Below are 16,807 nucleotides of genomic sequence, written 5' to 3' on the forward strand. Positions count from 1 at the left end.
CTCCCGCGCTGCGGCCGCCGCTCGGCCCGGCGCAGGCGGCAGCGGCCGCGAGGAGCCGCCGCCTGGAGCCCGCGGCGGGGAGCGGGCGCGGGGCGAGGGCGGGCGGCGGCGGCCCCCAGCGCAGGGCAGCGGAGCGGCGCTCGGCGGTGTGAGGGGCCGGGGCCTCGCAGCGGTGCCGGTCCCCCCGCTCGCTGAGTGCAGGTGGGGTCTGTGGGGGCAGCCGGAGCCGCGTGGCCGCTCCCGCCTGCGAGGAGCGGGCGAGAGAAGGGCCGTACCGGGGGGAGGCCGGGCGCCGGCTGGCCTTGCGCTAGGCCCGGGCAGTCAGCGGAGGAGCCCCTCACATCTGGGCAGCACCGAAACCCTTCTCTTGGTCGGTAGGTCGGATGTGCGGGCGAAAAGGTGCGTAGCCCTGATAAGGGGTTACAAGATGTCTCATGAAGCTGCGCGTTGTCTCTGTGAACTAGGGCGCCGTTCCCGGGCCCGCCCTGCTGCCGGCCCGACGGGTGTGCGGGGTTAGGCCGGCGAGGCTGGGCTGCGGAGGGATGGAAGGGGCGCAGAGCAGAAGCGGCGCGTCCTCCTCGGTCGTCGCAGAGTGGAGCTTGGCGTTTTGGACTCTGTGCTCTGTGCTCCTGCCGGTGCTGATCACCCTGTGGTGCAGCCTCCAGCGGTCCCGGCGGCAGGTGTTGATACGAGACATCTTTCGGAAGAGCAAGCATGACTGGCACTACACGGACCTCTTTGGCCAGCCCTCCTACTGCTGCGTGTGTGCCCAGCACATCCTTCAGGGTGCCTTCTGCAACTGCTGCGGGCTGCGCGTCAGCGAAGGGTGCCTCAAGAAGGCTGACCAGCTCTTTCTCTGCAAGGAAATTATGATGAGGAGCAATGGTGGAGCCCACAGCTCTATGCCACACCACTGGATCAGAGGCAATGTCCCGCTCTGCAGCTGCTGTATGATATGCAAACAACAGTGCGGCACGCAGCCCAAACTCTGCGACTACAGGTACCACGAGGGAACTTGGCTTTGAGAAAGTGTGATGCCGTATCAGTATTGTATTTTCCGCCAGGTTATTGGAACATGTTACCCCGAAGGAGATCCTGCAGTAGTCAAGCATGAAACTCTGTTAAAAAAACAACTTTAAAGAGCCTAAAATTAAAATGGATGCTTGTGGGTAATTTGAGTCATAGATTAAGAGTATGGCATTGCATCTCGCATCCACTTGTTCTCTTAGCCGTATTACTCCACCATGATGTGCTACGTACTGTACAATTACACATAAAAGGCGCTCTATGTCCAAGAGAGTTTATATTTTTGGGAATGACCTTAAGAAAGTTCTAATGCACTTGTCATTTGTACAGCCGATAGCCTGGTCAATTTGAGTGGCACAGGTCACAATTTAGAGCACCAAAATGTGTATGCATCTCTGCAAAATTGGCAGCTGCTCAGTGTAACTAGAACAAACAACCGTCCTGTAGCTGTTTTACGTTGTTCGTTTTTAAGGATACTCAAAAAGCTAATGGAAAGTTTTATAAAGCTACTGTGATATAATCTATTGTTAAAGTTTGTGATAAGAGTGATAAAAAATTTCAAGGAACCGTTGAAAGGGCTTGTACTGTCATCAGTAAGGCTGCTTGCAACATTGTCAGCATGACACATAGTGGCATGTCATGCTAAAATATAGTGCTAGTGGTCCAGGTCCTGGGTACAGTGTAAGTGTTACTTCAGCCTTCTCAAAGGATGTCATCTTTCTAGAATATATTTCTGCCAGCTTTTGCTTTGCTTCTGTGTGATACTGTCAAATTGCTTGGTAAGTAAGCAGAATTATAGTGTAAATGAGCGTACTATCAGAAACAAAACCCTGAGAGTGTGCGTAGGAGAGGAGGGAAGGAGAGGATTTTGGAGGCAAAGGGGGAAGGAAGAAGGAGAAGAAGCAAGCCACAGTACAGGGCAAGTATCATTGCTGCTCTAGCTGTGTGCTGGATTAGTCAGAAGGACTCCAAAAATAGCTTTCACAGCTGCTTGAACCCGGGCTTTGGATGTAGCAAACAAGGATTAACATTCCACAGAGGCTGGCAGGGGATATTGCAGTATTTCCTCTTGTTCTGGTCCGTTTTCCAGGACAGCTTTTAGAATAGGTCAAGAAGCTGTTTTGCATAACAGAATCCCATCAGCCTTGTACAGTACTGTGTAACCTTTTAGATTCCAGGCTTAAAGGGGTATTATCAATCTTAAGAAATTCATTAATTAATGTTATTAGTAACACTCTAGTGTTTAACTATGCTCTTTAAGGATGGATAGGAATTTAGTTTCTCATACAAGCTTTCAGTGTAACTGTTTATATTGCAGGCAATGCACGAGGGTATTTATAGCACCTGGTTTTGAAATTAAAAAGAATAGAATTAATTTAAAACTGTTAGGGGTTTTTTTCCACAGAATTAAAATACTTTTCTAGACTTGCAAGCACATGACCAAGTTACATAATTTTCTGTAGCCAATACAGTCATGTGAACTTCCAGGGAATGCATGGTTTTCTCTGTAACGTGCTTAAAATATTACTTCTAATGATGCATGTAAACATAAGTACTTCTCAGATAGTCTATCTAAAATAAATGAGCAAAATCATTGTACCTGTTGTTTGAGGATTTTTTTTTTCATATTTTTTGGTCTTTTTTCCAGATGTGTGTGGTGTCAGTACACTGTACATGATGAATGCATGATGGATTGTTTAAAGACTGAGGAGTGTACATTTGGAGAATTCAGAGACTTAATTATTCCACCATACTATCTGTCTACAATCAACCAGATGCGTAAAGACAAAAGAACTAATTACGAAAAGGTAATTGTCTACTGCTTCTTGGGTTTATAACATATTAAAAAACAAAAACAAAACCCCAGAAACATTAAAACTTGAAATTAGTACATTGTCAGGTTATTAACTATCAGGTAAATGTTTCAATATATATGAAGTACTTGCAGTGTTAATTTGGAAGTGTTTGTCATTTTATTCACATGATGGTTGAAGCATGAGCAGACATTTGGATTTTGTTATTCCAGAACAACACTGAGATTTGGGTACCTTACTTCCTTGAATGTTTTGTGATTTTTCTACTACTGTGTTCATAATATTGTAGTATTTGTTGTCCTAGGCACTGTAGAACAGAAATCTACAACCTTGGTGTGTCAGAAGTATTTGTTTCTATTTTGACTACTTCAGACTAATTGGTAACTTCCTCATTTCAGCACTTACAGGGGACAGGTTTTGGAGCAAGGCTATAAACATTTTCAAATGTGCAGTATTTGTGTGACTGACTGACTTTTACCTTTTTGCAGGTAGTACCTTACTGCGGAAAACACTGGATGCCAGTAATCGTACTGGCTAATACTCGTAGTGGAAACAACATGGGTGAAACTTTACTAGGAGAATTTAAAATTCTGCTGAACCCCGTTCAGGTATTTACAGTGAAAAGCCACTATAATAAAATAGAAGTTTAAATTAGAATAAGCATCACTTTGCTTATACAATGGCAGTAGGATCTTATGGAAGATCAGTAAAGGAAACAAATTCATGTAGTTTGTTTGTTTAGAAAGAATAGCTTGATACAGAGAGACCAAAAGCGCAGAGGCTTCTCCCACCCCCAGGTTTGTGATGGTTCTACTACTGGTCCAGTTTTCTATTTATAGTAATACATGCAATAGTTCTGTTAATGATAAGTATCTGGCTCTCGAAACAGTGTACAATTTTTAGAAAATTAAATACTTAGATCTTCTTAATTTGAAACCTGCATTTGTTTAAATCCTCACTTCACTTGTGAAAACGTCCGTGTTTACAGTTGCCGCTTTGCGTTGTTGCTTTCCCCTTAAAATCCACTGGGATGGCACAGGATGCTGACGTAAGGCAGGCAGTTGTTCCTTGGATTTCCTGGCTGCACCTTAATACTCTTCCTTTAGAGTTCAAAACCCAGCCTTAGAATACAGCCTAACAGAAATCACCGATGTGTTTGTTTTAAATGCATCCCAATAAGGCTTTAAAGAATAAATCTCTTTGTATGCTGAGTATTTAAAAATAACTTTTATCTAAAGTCTTTCGCCTTTACAGACTTCATCATAATGCCTCTAGATACAGACTTTTCTTAGGACTTTGATAGTAAGTTTATCAGCGAGGATAAACTACAGCTCGGTTTATCAGTGGCATTTATTCTTAGTGAAGCAGCTGGAGCTCTGTTGTGAATTTGGGAAACCAAATTCTGCTCATAAAAGACAGCTCATTTGCTAATGTAACATTGTAAATGGAGAATCTTTGTTTTGCATTCGAATAAACTTCTTGAAGTTGTTTATCTGAGGCAAATCCTGAGTCATGTTCTGTGAACCTACAGAACTCCTTATTTTCCTTTCTTCTAGGTTTTTGATCTAAGCAAAACTGCACCTACTAAAGCACTCCAGCTCTGCACCTTGCTGCCTTGCAACGCTGTCAGGGTTCTTGTCTGTGGTGGGGATGGCACAGTAGGCTGGGTCCTGGATGCAATTGATGAAATGAAGATAAAGGTATTGTGTTTTAAATTCAGAGATGTCTTATGGTAAAATGAGGTTTGGAGCTGCTAAAGTGCTCCATGTAATCTCTTACATTTATTGTTTTCATCTTCTTGAATAAGCCTACAGAGAAATATTTGCAGAATTGCTTATTCATATTGCGGGGGCGGGGGGAAATGCATCTTGTTATGAGTCCCTGTAGTTCGGGAAAGATATAAAAGCTTTAGATTTTAAATGATACTTAAAGTCATTCTTTTCTGTAAAACAAGAAAAGAACAAGCTGCAGAATATTTTATGCATTGTTTGTTCCTCTTCGTCTTAGCAGATTTATTTTGTTGTAAATGGCATCGCTCATAACGGCTAATGTGTTCTGACTGCTCATTTCTCCCAGCACGCTCAGTCTTTTATAATAACCTCATAATTTTGCTGGCTATACTGGTTGTGTTGCCAGTGCATGAATGAGTGCAGTAATTTAATTCAGCTCCTTATCATATATTCTAAAGAACCTATCAGTCTGCAGCCTCACCTGTTAACAGCAACTAGAGAAGGAAAACGTAAGCTGTATGTTTACTTTTGATTTGAAATGGAATATATTCCAATTTCCAGGGTACTACTAAACTCCTGAGAAAATTAAGAATGAAGAATAATTACTGGGGCTTTAGCGCTTTACCTAATAAACTTTTTCTCTAGTGATGAAAGGAAAAAAGTTACTCTTCTTGTATCAATGTCTTTTTTTTTTTTTTCCCCCTGGGGCTTTCTTGTTACTACATGAAACATTGTAGTCGAAGGCCATTATTACAATTTCATGCATAGTCAGACTGAGCTGCTTTGAGAATTTTTATGTACTGATAAAGTGGAAATGCAAAAAAGTGTAACTATAAAGGTTAATGAATATGAGTATATGGTTACGTCGTCTTGGATACTTGATGTATTATCCCTCAGAGCTAATATAGTTGATGAAGTCTGAGTGGTTCTTTGTTTCCAAGTATTCAAACTGAGTCATAGGAGTTACACAAATACTGTTGAGGTTATCAGCAAACCATTTCTGTTATCAGCAGTAGGTTATTTGCTCCCTTCGTTTATCTTTACTCTCAAATACAGGCTACCTGGCTGATACCTCTTCTTGAAAATATAGTAACCATAATGCCACTTATTGCAAGTACTTTTCACAGCTGAATTTCAAAGGCCATAGTAAATCTGACATAACTGTTCACCCTTCTGTGGTAAAGAGAGCAAAGACCTTTGCTAAGGGGCCATTTTGAATGTCTGCTTCTGTTGCTTACTCTCTGATCTGCAGAGGTGATCACTATCTGCTCCATCTGTTGATGGCAGTTGGATCTGTGTGTGTATGTGGCACCTATGACACTTAGATACTGACTTCCCTTCTTTGAGTATGTGAATTTCTGTCCGTGGTTGAATACCCTAGTATGTGCATCTGTTGTTTTAGACCTAACGACACTTCAGTCTTGTAAGAGCATTTTGGCGTCTTGTTGTGGTTCACAGCCTTGTGTCTTACGTCTGTCTTAGTGTTCATATCACATCCCAGAGGTATGTGCACTAACAGTGTTAGTAACTTACCCATGGCTGCAGCAAGTCAGCAGCGTATAATCAGGAAATCAAATGAGAAGCTCAGGCTTCCACTTCTAGATCCAAAGCATCATTCTTTTGAAGGCATACTCTGTTCAGTATTAATAACGCATTGTTCCCATATTGTGTTCGTGTTCTCTTCTCACAATGGTTTAACATTTCCTTCCTTTGCATTATCCCTACGATAAGTACTTAAATGTGCCATCTGCTATGCTAACGCTGCCAGCTCTATTGCTCTGCACTATGTAACAAGCTGCTATGAAGATTAATATTTATCTAACCTGAACATTTGGGGATAAAAGGGAGAAAATGAGTGCTGAAGAATGAGCTAATATGCAGTGTTTCTGTATCCTAGGGGCAAGAACGTTATATTCCACAAGTTGCAATTTTACCTCTAGGAACAGGTAACGACCTGTCTAATACACTGGGCTGGGGTGCAGGTTATGCTGGAGAAGTCCCTGTAGAAGAAATCTTACAAAATGTCATGGAGGCAGATGGAATCAAACTAGACAGGTAAGTAACAGCGAAAAGATAAATTCTATAGAACCAAATGCTACTATAGCTCTACTGGTACCCAGTTGCAGCAGTATAGGTAAAGAAACACAAGTATTGCTGGAGGGAACTGCAAAATAACTGAGGTCCAAATTACTCTTTATTTAGTTCTACAAGGCTTAACTCTTTCATAATTTAACTACATTTGAATCTTTTGACTTGATCCCAGTATAGATGTGAGATTCCTAACTACACCTTTGATACTAAGTGAGAACGTGCGTCTGTCATGCATCTAAGTAACGGCTGTTGTTTTGCAGATGGAAGGTTCAAGTAACAAACAAAAGATACTACAACTTAAGGAAACCAAAGGTATGGTTTGCAAGTATAAATATGGATTCTATGAAATACCTGTATGTTTATACTTATATTTCTGATTACCTACTTCCCATTAAACACTGTGACTTTTAAATCCTAATAATGGTATTTAATAAGACCATAACTAGAAGTTCTGTCTTACAGGTATTCACCATGAACAACTACTTTTCTATAGGACCTGATGCTCTCATGGCTTTAAATTTTCATGCTCATCGTGAGAAGACTCCCTCTTTGTTTTCCAGCAGAATTATTAATAAGGTGTGTTTGGTAAAGTGACATTTTCTCCTTGTGGTTGTTGATTTGACTTAAGGCTATTTTTTGCTTTGCATTGCTTTACTCCCCTACTTCCTTTCATGCATTTTAAGAGTTTGAACTCATTTTTCTTGGGGAGGGGATTCCATGGGTAAAACATGTTTCCAGCCTACTCACAAGTGTTCTGCCTTGCCCTTTCTTGCTTACAGAATATGCTGTTTGTTCGACTTTTGTTTAGAATGTCTCATTTGCTTTGCAACTTAATGGGTTAAGGACATTGCCTATTTCCTTTTAAAGTGGAAAGCAAGTTTCTTAGGCAAGTTGTAGCCTATCTGATGAAGCAAGCTTAGCTGAAGGATGTGCAAATATGTTACATATGAATTTTAGGTAAAGTTTGCAGAACCATAACTATATGTGAATATTTCAAATAATCTTCTTATGTATTGTCTTTTTCTAACAGTGTTTTCTGTTCTCCCTATTTGGTTTTTTTTTTAACAGGCTGTTTATTTTTTTTATGGAACCAAAGACTGCTTAGTACAAGAATGTAAAGATCTTAACAAAAAGGTTGAGGTAAGTTTTTTAACTTGCTTATTCTCTGGACAATCAGTGAAGGGTGAAAACTTGCCTTGTGAAAGGAAAGGGGAAGAGCTTTGCAGTTTACATTTATATGATATTTGTATAAGGATGGCTCTGGACTTGGGGTATTTTTGACGTTCCTTTTGCTGTCTGCAGTTTACTTCATGGAATTCATGTCTTTGGGCTTACTAAAAATTCTTAAGTTTTTTTTCTGGCCTTGACTCAGTTCTATGAGTTCAAGTACTGATATTCAGATAAAATTTGCCTTTGCACCAGAGACTTACATAAGTGAGAGTTCCTTTTTCTTTTCTTTATTAACCAAAATTTATTACAGCTTAGGATATCTTGTGAAATCAGAAGTAATTTTTTTTAAAGTATGAAAAGAAAACACGTTCTGTTTGTACAGTTTTTCTTCAAGTAGAAGCCTATTAAATGCATAAAGAGAATAACTAGCTTATACTGAAGTACTGAATTTGATCCACAGTAATTAACTTGTGTTTGTCTTTTAAAGCTAGAGTTGGATGGTGAGAGAATCGAGTTGCCGAATTTGGAAGGCATCATTGTCCTGAATATTGGATACTGGGGAGGTGGCTGTAGGCTCTGGGAAGGAATGGGTGATGAACCTTATCCCTTGGCGAGGTACACAGTGCATCTTTTACTTTTTTTTTTCCTTTAACAGTTCTTGTGGTGTAAGCAATTCCCTTCAGTGGGCTGTGCTTATGTAGCCAGCCTGAAAGTCAGAAGGATTCCTTGTGACAGTAGGCTATCTCAGATTTTTATTTTCCTCATGTTAGACACTTGGACTAAGTGCATCCCACACATCAGGTTTTTTAAGACCTTCTCAAAATGTCTGGCATGATTAAGCAATAGTGTTGAAGAGGCTATTAAAAATAAAGGTAGTCTTCAAAAAGTAGGAGGTATGTCAATTTCAGAATATAAAAGAACACCTCTTAATAGAGATTAAAATATAAAATAATAAACAAGCCAAAAATTCTACTCCAATACTTGAATAAGTTGGCTGGAGCAATACTAAAGAGGAGAATAGGTCGGTGCATTAGTTATTCCCTTTTGTGACTTCTTTCTTCAGAAGCCATGTGTATATATAGTTCTGTTAATCCTGGATTTCTAAAAATTATTTGGGTAATCAAAATTATTGGGTAATTTGGTTCACCAAAATCTAAAAAATTAAGCTGTTAAAAGATTTTCCTGTAGATAAATAACTGACCAAAAAGACAGAAAATTGTACAAATTTATGGAAGAGAAATCCACTGTGGGCCTGAAATATGCACGATGAGTCTTGGAAAGTCACATATCCATAATTGCCAGAAGCTGGCTAAGGTGTACAGCTGCTGTATTGCTCCATACTTGTGTTTTTGTATGGCTTCCTTTGCCCTTCAGCGTGATTTGTTGTCCAGCACAAACAGATAGTTTAAACATGTTTGTAGAGTAACATTTGTCTTCTCTATAGGAATAGCCATAAAAGAACTGTGTAATACTTGGATAGGTATTCAGAGCTCATGAGCATCACTAAAGAGTCTCCTTAATTCATAGACATGACGATGGACTTCTGGAAGTTGTTGGGGTTCATGGTTCTTTCCATTGTGCCCAGATTCAAGTGAAACTGGCAAATCCTGTTCGCCTAGGGCAGGCACATACAGTGAGGGTAAGTGCTGTTTATGAACTTGTTTCCCTAAATTTTTTTTAATACACAGTATAGAATCTCAAACACTCAACTGTCTGATCTGAAGCTGCAGTTTGCAGTTGAGCTAGATGTTTCTCTTCCTTAGTAAAAATTAATTATGTCATAATTCACAGTCCTCTGTTGCTGTGGTTGGCGGCCTGTGAGTGCAACTAATTATATGCTGAGTTTCTACCTGGCCAGCACCCGTATATTGTAGTTGTAAAAAGCATCTTCAGAGCTATTTTGAACTGCTCTGATTATGTGTTCTTCTGTTTAATACTAGCTGATCTTGAAGAGTTCAAAGATGCCGATGCAGGTGGATGGAGAGCCATGGGCTCAGGGGCCCTGCACTGTTACCATAACTCATAAGACACATGCACTGATGTTGTATCACTTGGGTGAACAGACAGATGACGAAGCTTCCAGCATGTCTGAGCAAGACCACGTGGGAGAACAGACAGATGAAGATATATAGAGTTCGTGGAATTTCATGTAACATGCTGATCGACTTCTGCTCATTAAAAACACTGAGAACACCCAATCTAGATTAAGGTTTATGCCGTAAGGTTCAGACTTGTGAATGAACTAGAGCTGAGGAAAAAGCCATGCTTTTATGTTCATGAAAACTTTCACAGCTGAATTACCACAACTGTTTTGCCTTTTAGATTGGTGATGCCCAGCCTTTTAGCTGGAGGAGCTGGTTACTCTAATGGCAGGAAACAGACAGATACTGCAGCCCTTCCTTGCTGTGGAATCAGATCTGCACATACACAGTATAGTATGCAAAAGGTTTGATGCCCTTGGAAAAGAGGATCAGCTGAGAGTTTGGCCTGCTTCCACAGGCCCTCTTCCTCAGAACAGTTCCAGAATAGAAAACCAGACCAAGTAGGATGTGGGCTGACTTTCTGACAACAGCCTGCTCCTGGCTGCCGTCTCTTCTTGGGAGCAGGACGAACACTTTTCGGTGCACCTGCTTGGGCAGGCCATATCTAATAGGCTTGACTGGGAGAGCAGAGGATCTGGGAGCTCCTGCGAAGGTGGTTAGCAAGAAAGATGCTTTTGGACCAAAGGTTTCTGGAAATGTTCTGTTAGCAAATGACCTTTTTCAGGGGCATTGTAAGCCATAGACAGAGTACTCCTGAGGTCCCGAGTACCCAAGATACAACTTCAAAATCATTGTACCATGACTTGCACTGAGTGATCCTGTGACTGACTCTGCTTCAATGAGAGACTAATTCTAGTTTTTCTAAATAGCAACATCTTAGTTCTTGAGGAGGCTTTTTGGAGGAAAACTTGGACAAAGGAGGTGTCTTTTTTTAGCTGTTTACAGGCGGGTTTTAAATAATGGTGATTGGTAAATGTGTTTTTTTTAAAGGCTTGTTAAAAATCTTCCTTCATAATCACCTGAAAATGACCAATAGCCAGTCAGTCTGTTAACTGTTCAAGTGTGGAGGTTGAGAGCTGAGTTTGTAGGGGTTAGCAAGTTCTGGTGTTCATGTGTATAATTTGATTGTGAAAAAAAGCATGGAAGCATTTGTCTTCTGACTGGCTCTTAGGGGGTCAAAGATGCCTTGTTCGACCTGGAACTTCATTTCCCATATGAATACGGGGCGAGAAAAAGATTGGTGGCCTATACTGATAGTAAAGGTTAAGAACACGTACAACAGTACATGGAAACTGTCAGTTTGGCATATCTAAACCTTCTCAGGTGAAAGCATCTCCATGGTTAACAGAAGTAAAAATCTGCTTCCTCTTTTCTTGTCTCATGTGATTTAAGCCTGCAGCAGGTGAGAGCTGTGAGTTGAGGTTTAAAATTGGTCACTAAGTAATTCAGTTAAGTCCAGTTGAGTTCCTGAAGGTGATCATCCAGTTAGGAAGAGAATTTATGCTGAATGTGTCATGCATAAACCAAGATCATAAGAGAAGTTGAGAGCCTTGCTGTGAACTTTGAATGTTGCTGCTTTTGTCAGAACTCCCCCAATCTTTCTTCCCCCCCCCCCCCCCCCCGGCTTTTTTCTTTATGCTAACTGAAAGCGATACCGTTGGGTAAAGTAGGCTGTTTCTAGCTTTTGTAAAATGAAACTCTTTTTTCAATGATCTATAAAATGACATTTGCATTAATGGTGAATGAACTATTTATATTTTAAAATAATTTATTGAAACCTTGGCAAAGTCAGTATTTTTAAAACTTTAAATTGTAATCCTCTTTGGAGAGCATTTTTAACTTGATGGTATTCGTTGTAGAAAGTGTATGTACTAGATCTTAAATACTACTGATTATCAGTGAATTTATAGCTGCCTGAAAATGTGATTAGAGTGTAATGAACTGTAAAGCAGAAGCCATTTGTAAATTCCATACTCATTAGCCTTATACACCTCATCTTAATTATTTTATTGTATGTAAGTATAGAAAACAAATGAATAGTTAAATCTATGTAAAAAGTGTTTAAAATGCCCCAAGGTATACTATGTTGTGTAAATCCACTACCCTTTTTTTTGTTATGAGGTTCAATTTGTGTTAGCTTCAAGAATCTTACTAGTTAAGTTATTAATTTTTTTAATAACTTGTAATCATCAGCATCCTAAAAATAGTTAAGTTCTATGCTGTGGTTCTTACGTAACTATTGTTTACAAACAAATGACAAGCCTGGAAAAGCAGGGTATGTGCTACGAAAGGCAGTATTTTCTCAAGAGAAATGACACCACTGGCTACTTGATCTAAACTATTTATAATACAGTTTAAACAGTTACCTGAAGTTAATCAGATGATTATTCAAATTGTTCTATAGCCTAAGAACCTTTAACTGTTCAAAAACTTCACTCTTTGAACTCCTGACATCTAGGAAAATAATAATCGATGCCAAGACTTTGAAAGTCTCCCTTTTCTACAGAAGGCGAGCTGGTGTCTGCACTTGTGCTTTGCCTGAGTGGGTACCAGTGATGTTGTACTCTGTTTGTGCAGGCAAGATCCTCCCACTTACTGCAGCCTGCCAGGAGTCCAGTCCTAAGTGTGTGAAATCCTCTTTGGGGAGTGTAAATCCATCGTTCCTTTTGGAGAAACAAAGGAGAACTAGAAGTGAAAGTAGCACCTAATTGTGCGCTTGTCTGGGACAACCCCTGGTAAACGGTCTTGTTTGTGTTGGACAGATCATCCCCTTCTTGCATGTGGAAGTGAAGAAGTTTCTGTTTCACAAATTGTTAGTGATTGCAGCAAATGACAGGTAGCAAACGTAGCCAGTGTAAGTGCGGGGAAGCCTCTTGTAAAATTGTATTTATGGTATGGAGAATGTTCTGTAAGGTTGCAGTGTCCCGTTCCCAGTCAGACGTGGGGTCGTCCTTCTGTTGTAACTACATGTAGTTGTCATACGCGTGACAAAAAAAGTTCTGTTTAAACATACAGTGTCAGCACTAGAATCTGTTGGGAAGTCTTGCTGTTTCCAACATGCTGTGCTTTGATTTCAGTGTATCCTCCTTCCCACTGTGTTGCACATTGGGTTAAAGCCTGTTTTGAGTTACTGTTATGGAACTGGTTTAAGTTTTAGTCCAACTGCAGACAGTCAGTGTCAGCAGTGGGCTCCCAGATTCTAATGTTAACATAAATTAACTTCCCTAATTTGTAATATAGCTGTAGCTGCTTAATGTTGTCATGTGAGTTGTGACTGTAAAACTGTTACATGCTTTTTTAATGTTGTAGGTGCATAAAGCATCAGCACACATAGCTAATGTATAGCTCTTCTGAAAACAGACTGGAAACCTGAAAGTACTGCAGTACATTCTCTCACCCAGGACAGGGTCATCTGCAGCTGGATCTCATGTCCTGCACTGAAGGATTTTCCCTTACCCTGTTAATGATTAACATTGGAAAAATAGTGAAAAAATAGTCCCCCTGACCTATTCTGAAAGTAAAATTTTTGCTCTTTGCTGCTGGGGAGGAACCTCCCTGTTCTCCACAGCTTCTGAGAACTGGCAGGTAAAGGTTCTGGTTTCAGTTTCACCAGTTCTTTCTGGTTCTGCGTTATCTTGCACTGAAGCTCACAGCTTTTATAGTGTATGTTGTTGTGTTTCACTGGTTAAAAAAGAATTTACAGCACTGTACCTTTGCTGTGAACAGCATAATGGTATCAAGGTTACAATACTCGTTTCTACTTGGCAACAAATACTTTTTGGTAGAGCGCCACTTTAGCCTAGTTAGTTCATCTATGGGTAAGAGTAGGACACTGAGGAGTCTTTTGCATGTGTTCTAACTGAAAATCCTTCTTTTGTTCTGTATTTCAGACCAAGTACTAGCAGTTTTCTTCCTTTTGGAAAAGAAAAAAGATTTGACCCTTCAGTTAGAAGTAAACTTGGGATAGCTGCAGATTTAAAAATACTAGTAGCATAACTGATCCTGTTGAATGTGAACCACTTATTTGAAAATGCTCTGACTCTTTTTCTGAGAAATGATAGCTGCTTCCTGAACACAGGAATGAGACAAGAGACCACTTCTTCATTTAGCAATTAGGTGTATTGAGAGAATTTTCACATTCTGTATTTCAGCTTCGTTCAGGCCACAGTTCTAAAAGCACAGCATGAGCAAAGTTTCTGTGTCTCACTAAGAGTGCTGAATACCCGGTTCAGGTTTTGGGCATCTCAGGGAGAGACTTCTAGCTGGAGTAAAGCCACATGCCTTGACTAAACCTAGTGATGTTATGCTGATTTACATTAGCTGAGGATCTGGCCCTTACCTGTGCAAAAGTGTGAATGTATTCAAAATGTTACCTTGTTTCTCATTAATACTGCCCTGTTCACTGTGCTATATACTCATATTGCCCTATGTAATTCATTTGTTGCGTTGTTTCATTTGTAACTTGTTTGTAGATTTCAGCATAATTTTCTTTTTAAGAGTAAGTGGGAACTTACATTGTGAGTTTATTGCATTCTGTATCTTCAAAGTTTACATCCCTCCAAAGCCATTTTGTCTGCTACCAACTGTTGTAATCCTTAGAGTACCCCCAGCTGTCTTCTCTTTCTAGGATTTTTATAGTTAAAGAGAATGGATTTTTATTTTTGTAGCTTGTAACTTCAATATGTATAGTAGTTATTTCTATTTAGTAGTTAGTGATCAGAGTACTGTAAAAATGTTACTTTTAAGAGCTGTAACTTTAAATTAGTAATAACTACTTACAAGCAAATACCAGCATGTTAACAGTTTTAAAAAAAAGTTATTCTTTAGCTTGGAAATACTGTGATGCTGTGACTTGGGATTAGTATTGAATGTGTTTATGCATATATTCTGAAGTTGCACTAGGGGAAAAAGTAGCTTAAAATGCAAGTAATAGATCAAAAAATAGAATTTGTAACATCTTAGATTTTTTTCAACTGAGAAAGGTGATGTTTGGGATTCAGTATTTTTTTGGTTTTCCCACAGAACAGTGAGGAAGGAGTGATCCGTATACTCTTGATAAACAGTTATTTCCTTATGGTGCAGTTTGAGATATGTATTATTTAGTGCCCAAACACAAGCAAAAGCCATCTGCAGCATTCCTGCTTCTCTTCTCAGAAAACAAAAACATCTTACTTGCAAACAAATAACCAGCCAACATAATACTGAGCCCCCAATATAAATGTTTAAAGTCAAAATTTGTTAATTTTTTCTTGACATCAAGTGACACTTTCAAATCTCAAATTGTTTTTCCTTTGATTTTTAAAAGAAGGCAGGCTGAAATGAGCAGATAAGGAGGTGTTACTGTGAAACTCTTAGTCATAAAACCTGGGCAGGGTGTTCTTTATCTGCTGCGTAGGCACAGGAGTGATTGTGGAACGTCTCATGAAAGTCCCTGCTTTGTTTGCACCCTCAGTGACATCATCCAATATTTCTGAAGCGGGTGATAATACCGTAGGCGCCTGTAGTTGTGATGTTTACTCAGATCATTACGTGTGGGTGATGTGTATTATTTGAGTACTTGGGCCAGGTTCTCTCTGTAAGAAGCTGCAACTTCAGTGAAGTCCCAGAACTCCACCTGGTTCTGTGGTGGGACTCCACACTAACACAAGCGAAACTGAAGTTTTGTCTTCAGTCAGTTGTATCGTGGCCTCTCTCTTGTGGCCCGAGCTCCCAGAAGGCTCTTTGGAGAAACATCTGCTCCATATTCTTCATAGAAGCTTGTAAATACAGATTTTTCACAGCACTGACTCTGTTACTGAATTTCCTAATGCATCTTTTTGTTGTCTTGTTACTTGTACTGTATTTCTCTGTAGACTAAACTGTGTGGATTAAAGCGTTTAAACTCAGTTTTTCCTGTTCCTCTCTGTGCATGAAAGCCAATGCGAGTTTTCAACTCTTAACAACCCGGTGCTGACGAGAACTGCTTGGCTTTGAGAGGGCTGCGGTAGGATCAGCTTGGTCGTTTTGAGAAGAGTTGTATTTTGTTGAACACTGCAGCCATGCTTCTGCCTGAGATCCCTGCTGCAAAGTCCGAGTGTTTCAGACCCGATACATGGGAAAATTCTAGACAACATGGTAATATAATTCAGGGGTAAAACTAATACTGTTTGGTAGCCTACAGCGATGTCTCGGCAGCTGCTTGCCCACTTCTGTTTCACCTTTCTCCTCAAGGTGTTCACCCCTGAGGAACAGCTGGGTTTGTGTGGCTTTAGAATAGCTGTGTTCAAAAAGCCCAGGCTTCAATAGTCAGTTGAAATGTTGAGATTGTTCCTTCTCACCGATGTGCTCAGTGATTTGGGATCTTAAAACAGTTTGTGTTGTGATGCACATTCTTTATTTAGTCTAAGGGGGGAAGCAGGCCTACGAATTTCTTACCTGTAAAGAGCAATTTCTAGATAAGAGTTTTAGCAGATGTTTTGGTGTTACGTGGTGTTAACATAAACTGGAGGTGGGAGAGCTGCTGAGCACTCAGCAAAATACAGAGAGGCCGTTCCACAGAAAGGGGAAATGCGGCTGGAAGATGTTCAGAGATCAAGAGGGTCAGTGCTTTCTCCTGCTGGCAGCAGATGGGTTAGTTGGGCTTTTGGAAGTGAATAAATCCTCCTGTGGGGCCACTTCATGATAGTGTCCATTCCCTGCCCAAGTCCCTTCCTCTGTTCCCCGATCCCATTTGCACAGAAGAGAGAATGGGCTCTGGCCTCTTAGCTCCTGTATCATGCTACAATAAAACCTTTAAAGACTATTTGTGTGGTGTTTTCTGTTGAAGGTGGGGTCAGAGCACAGATATTCAACAGGCTTTTTCTTAGATGGGTAAGACAATAGTTTCACAGAGCTTTGAGGATCACTGGCACTAATGTTAATACAAGATTTGGGTTTAATGCATTTTTAAATGTTT

General features: G+C 40.2%; 1 protein-coding gene across 2 annotated transcripts; it reads left to right on the top strand.

Moving 5' to 3' along the window:
• Window positions 1-127: 127 nt before the first annotated feature.
• Window positions 128-15,758, top strand: DGKE (diacylglycerol kinase epsilon). 2 transcript variants are annotated; one of them, XM_068413405.1, is made up of 12 exons: window positions 128-1,000; window positions 2,675-2,834; window positions 3,329-3,448; window positions 4,397-4,540; window positions 6,468-6,625; window positions 6,922-6,973; window positions 7,124-7,237; window positions 7,730-7,801; window positions 8,319-8,446; window positions 9,359-9,470; window positions 9,772-9,964; window positions 13,764-15,758. In XM_068413405.1, the coding sequence occupies exons 1-11, from the start codon at window positions 543-545 to the stop codon at window positions 9,961-9,963; spliced, it is 1,710 nt and encodes a 569-aa protein (XP_068269506.1). In that variant the 5' UTR covers window positions 128-542; the 3' UTR covers window position 9,964; window positions 13,764-15,758. The 2 variants fall into 2 exon arrangements, with proteins under 2 accessions (XP_068269506.1, XP_068269505.1); XM_068413404.1 differs by having other exon boundaries at window positions 128-374; window positions 465-1,000; window positions 9,772-15,758.
• The last annotated feature ends 1,049 nt before the right edge of the window (window positions 15,759-16,807 follow it).

Source organism: Nyctibius grandis, chromosome 15 (genome assembly GCF_013368605.1).
Source record: "Nyctibius grandis isolate bNycGra1 chromosome 15, bNycGra1.pri, whole genome shotgun sequence".
Lineage (NCBI taxonomy): Eukaryota > Metazoa > Chordata > Aves > Nyctibiiformes > Nyctibiidae > Nyctibius > Nyctibius grandis.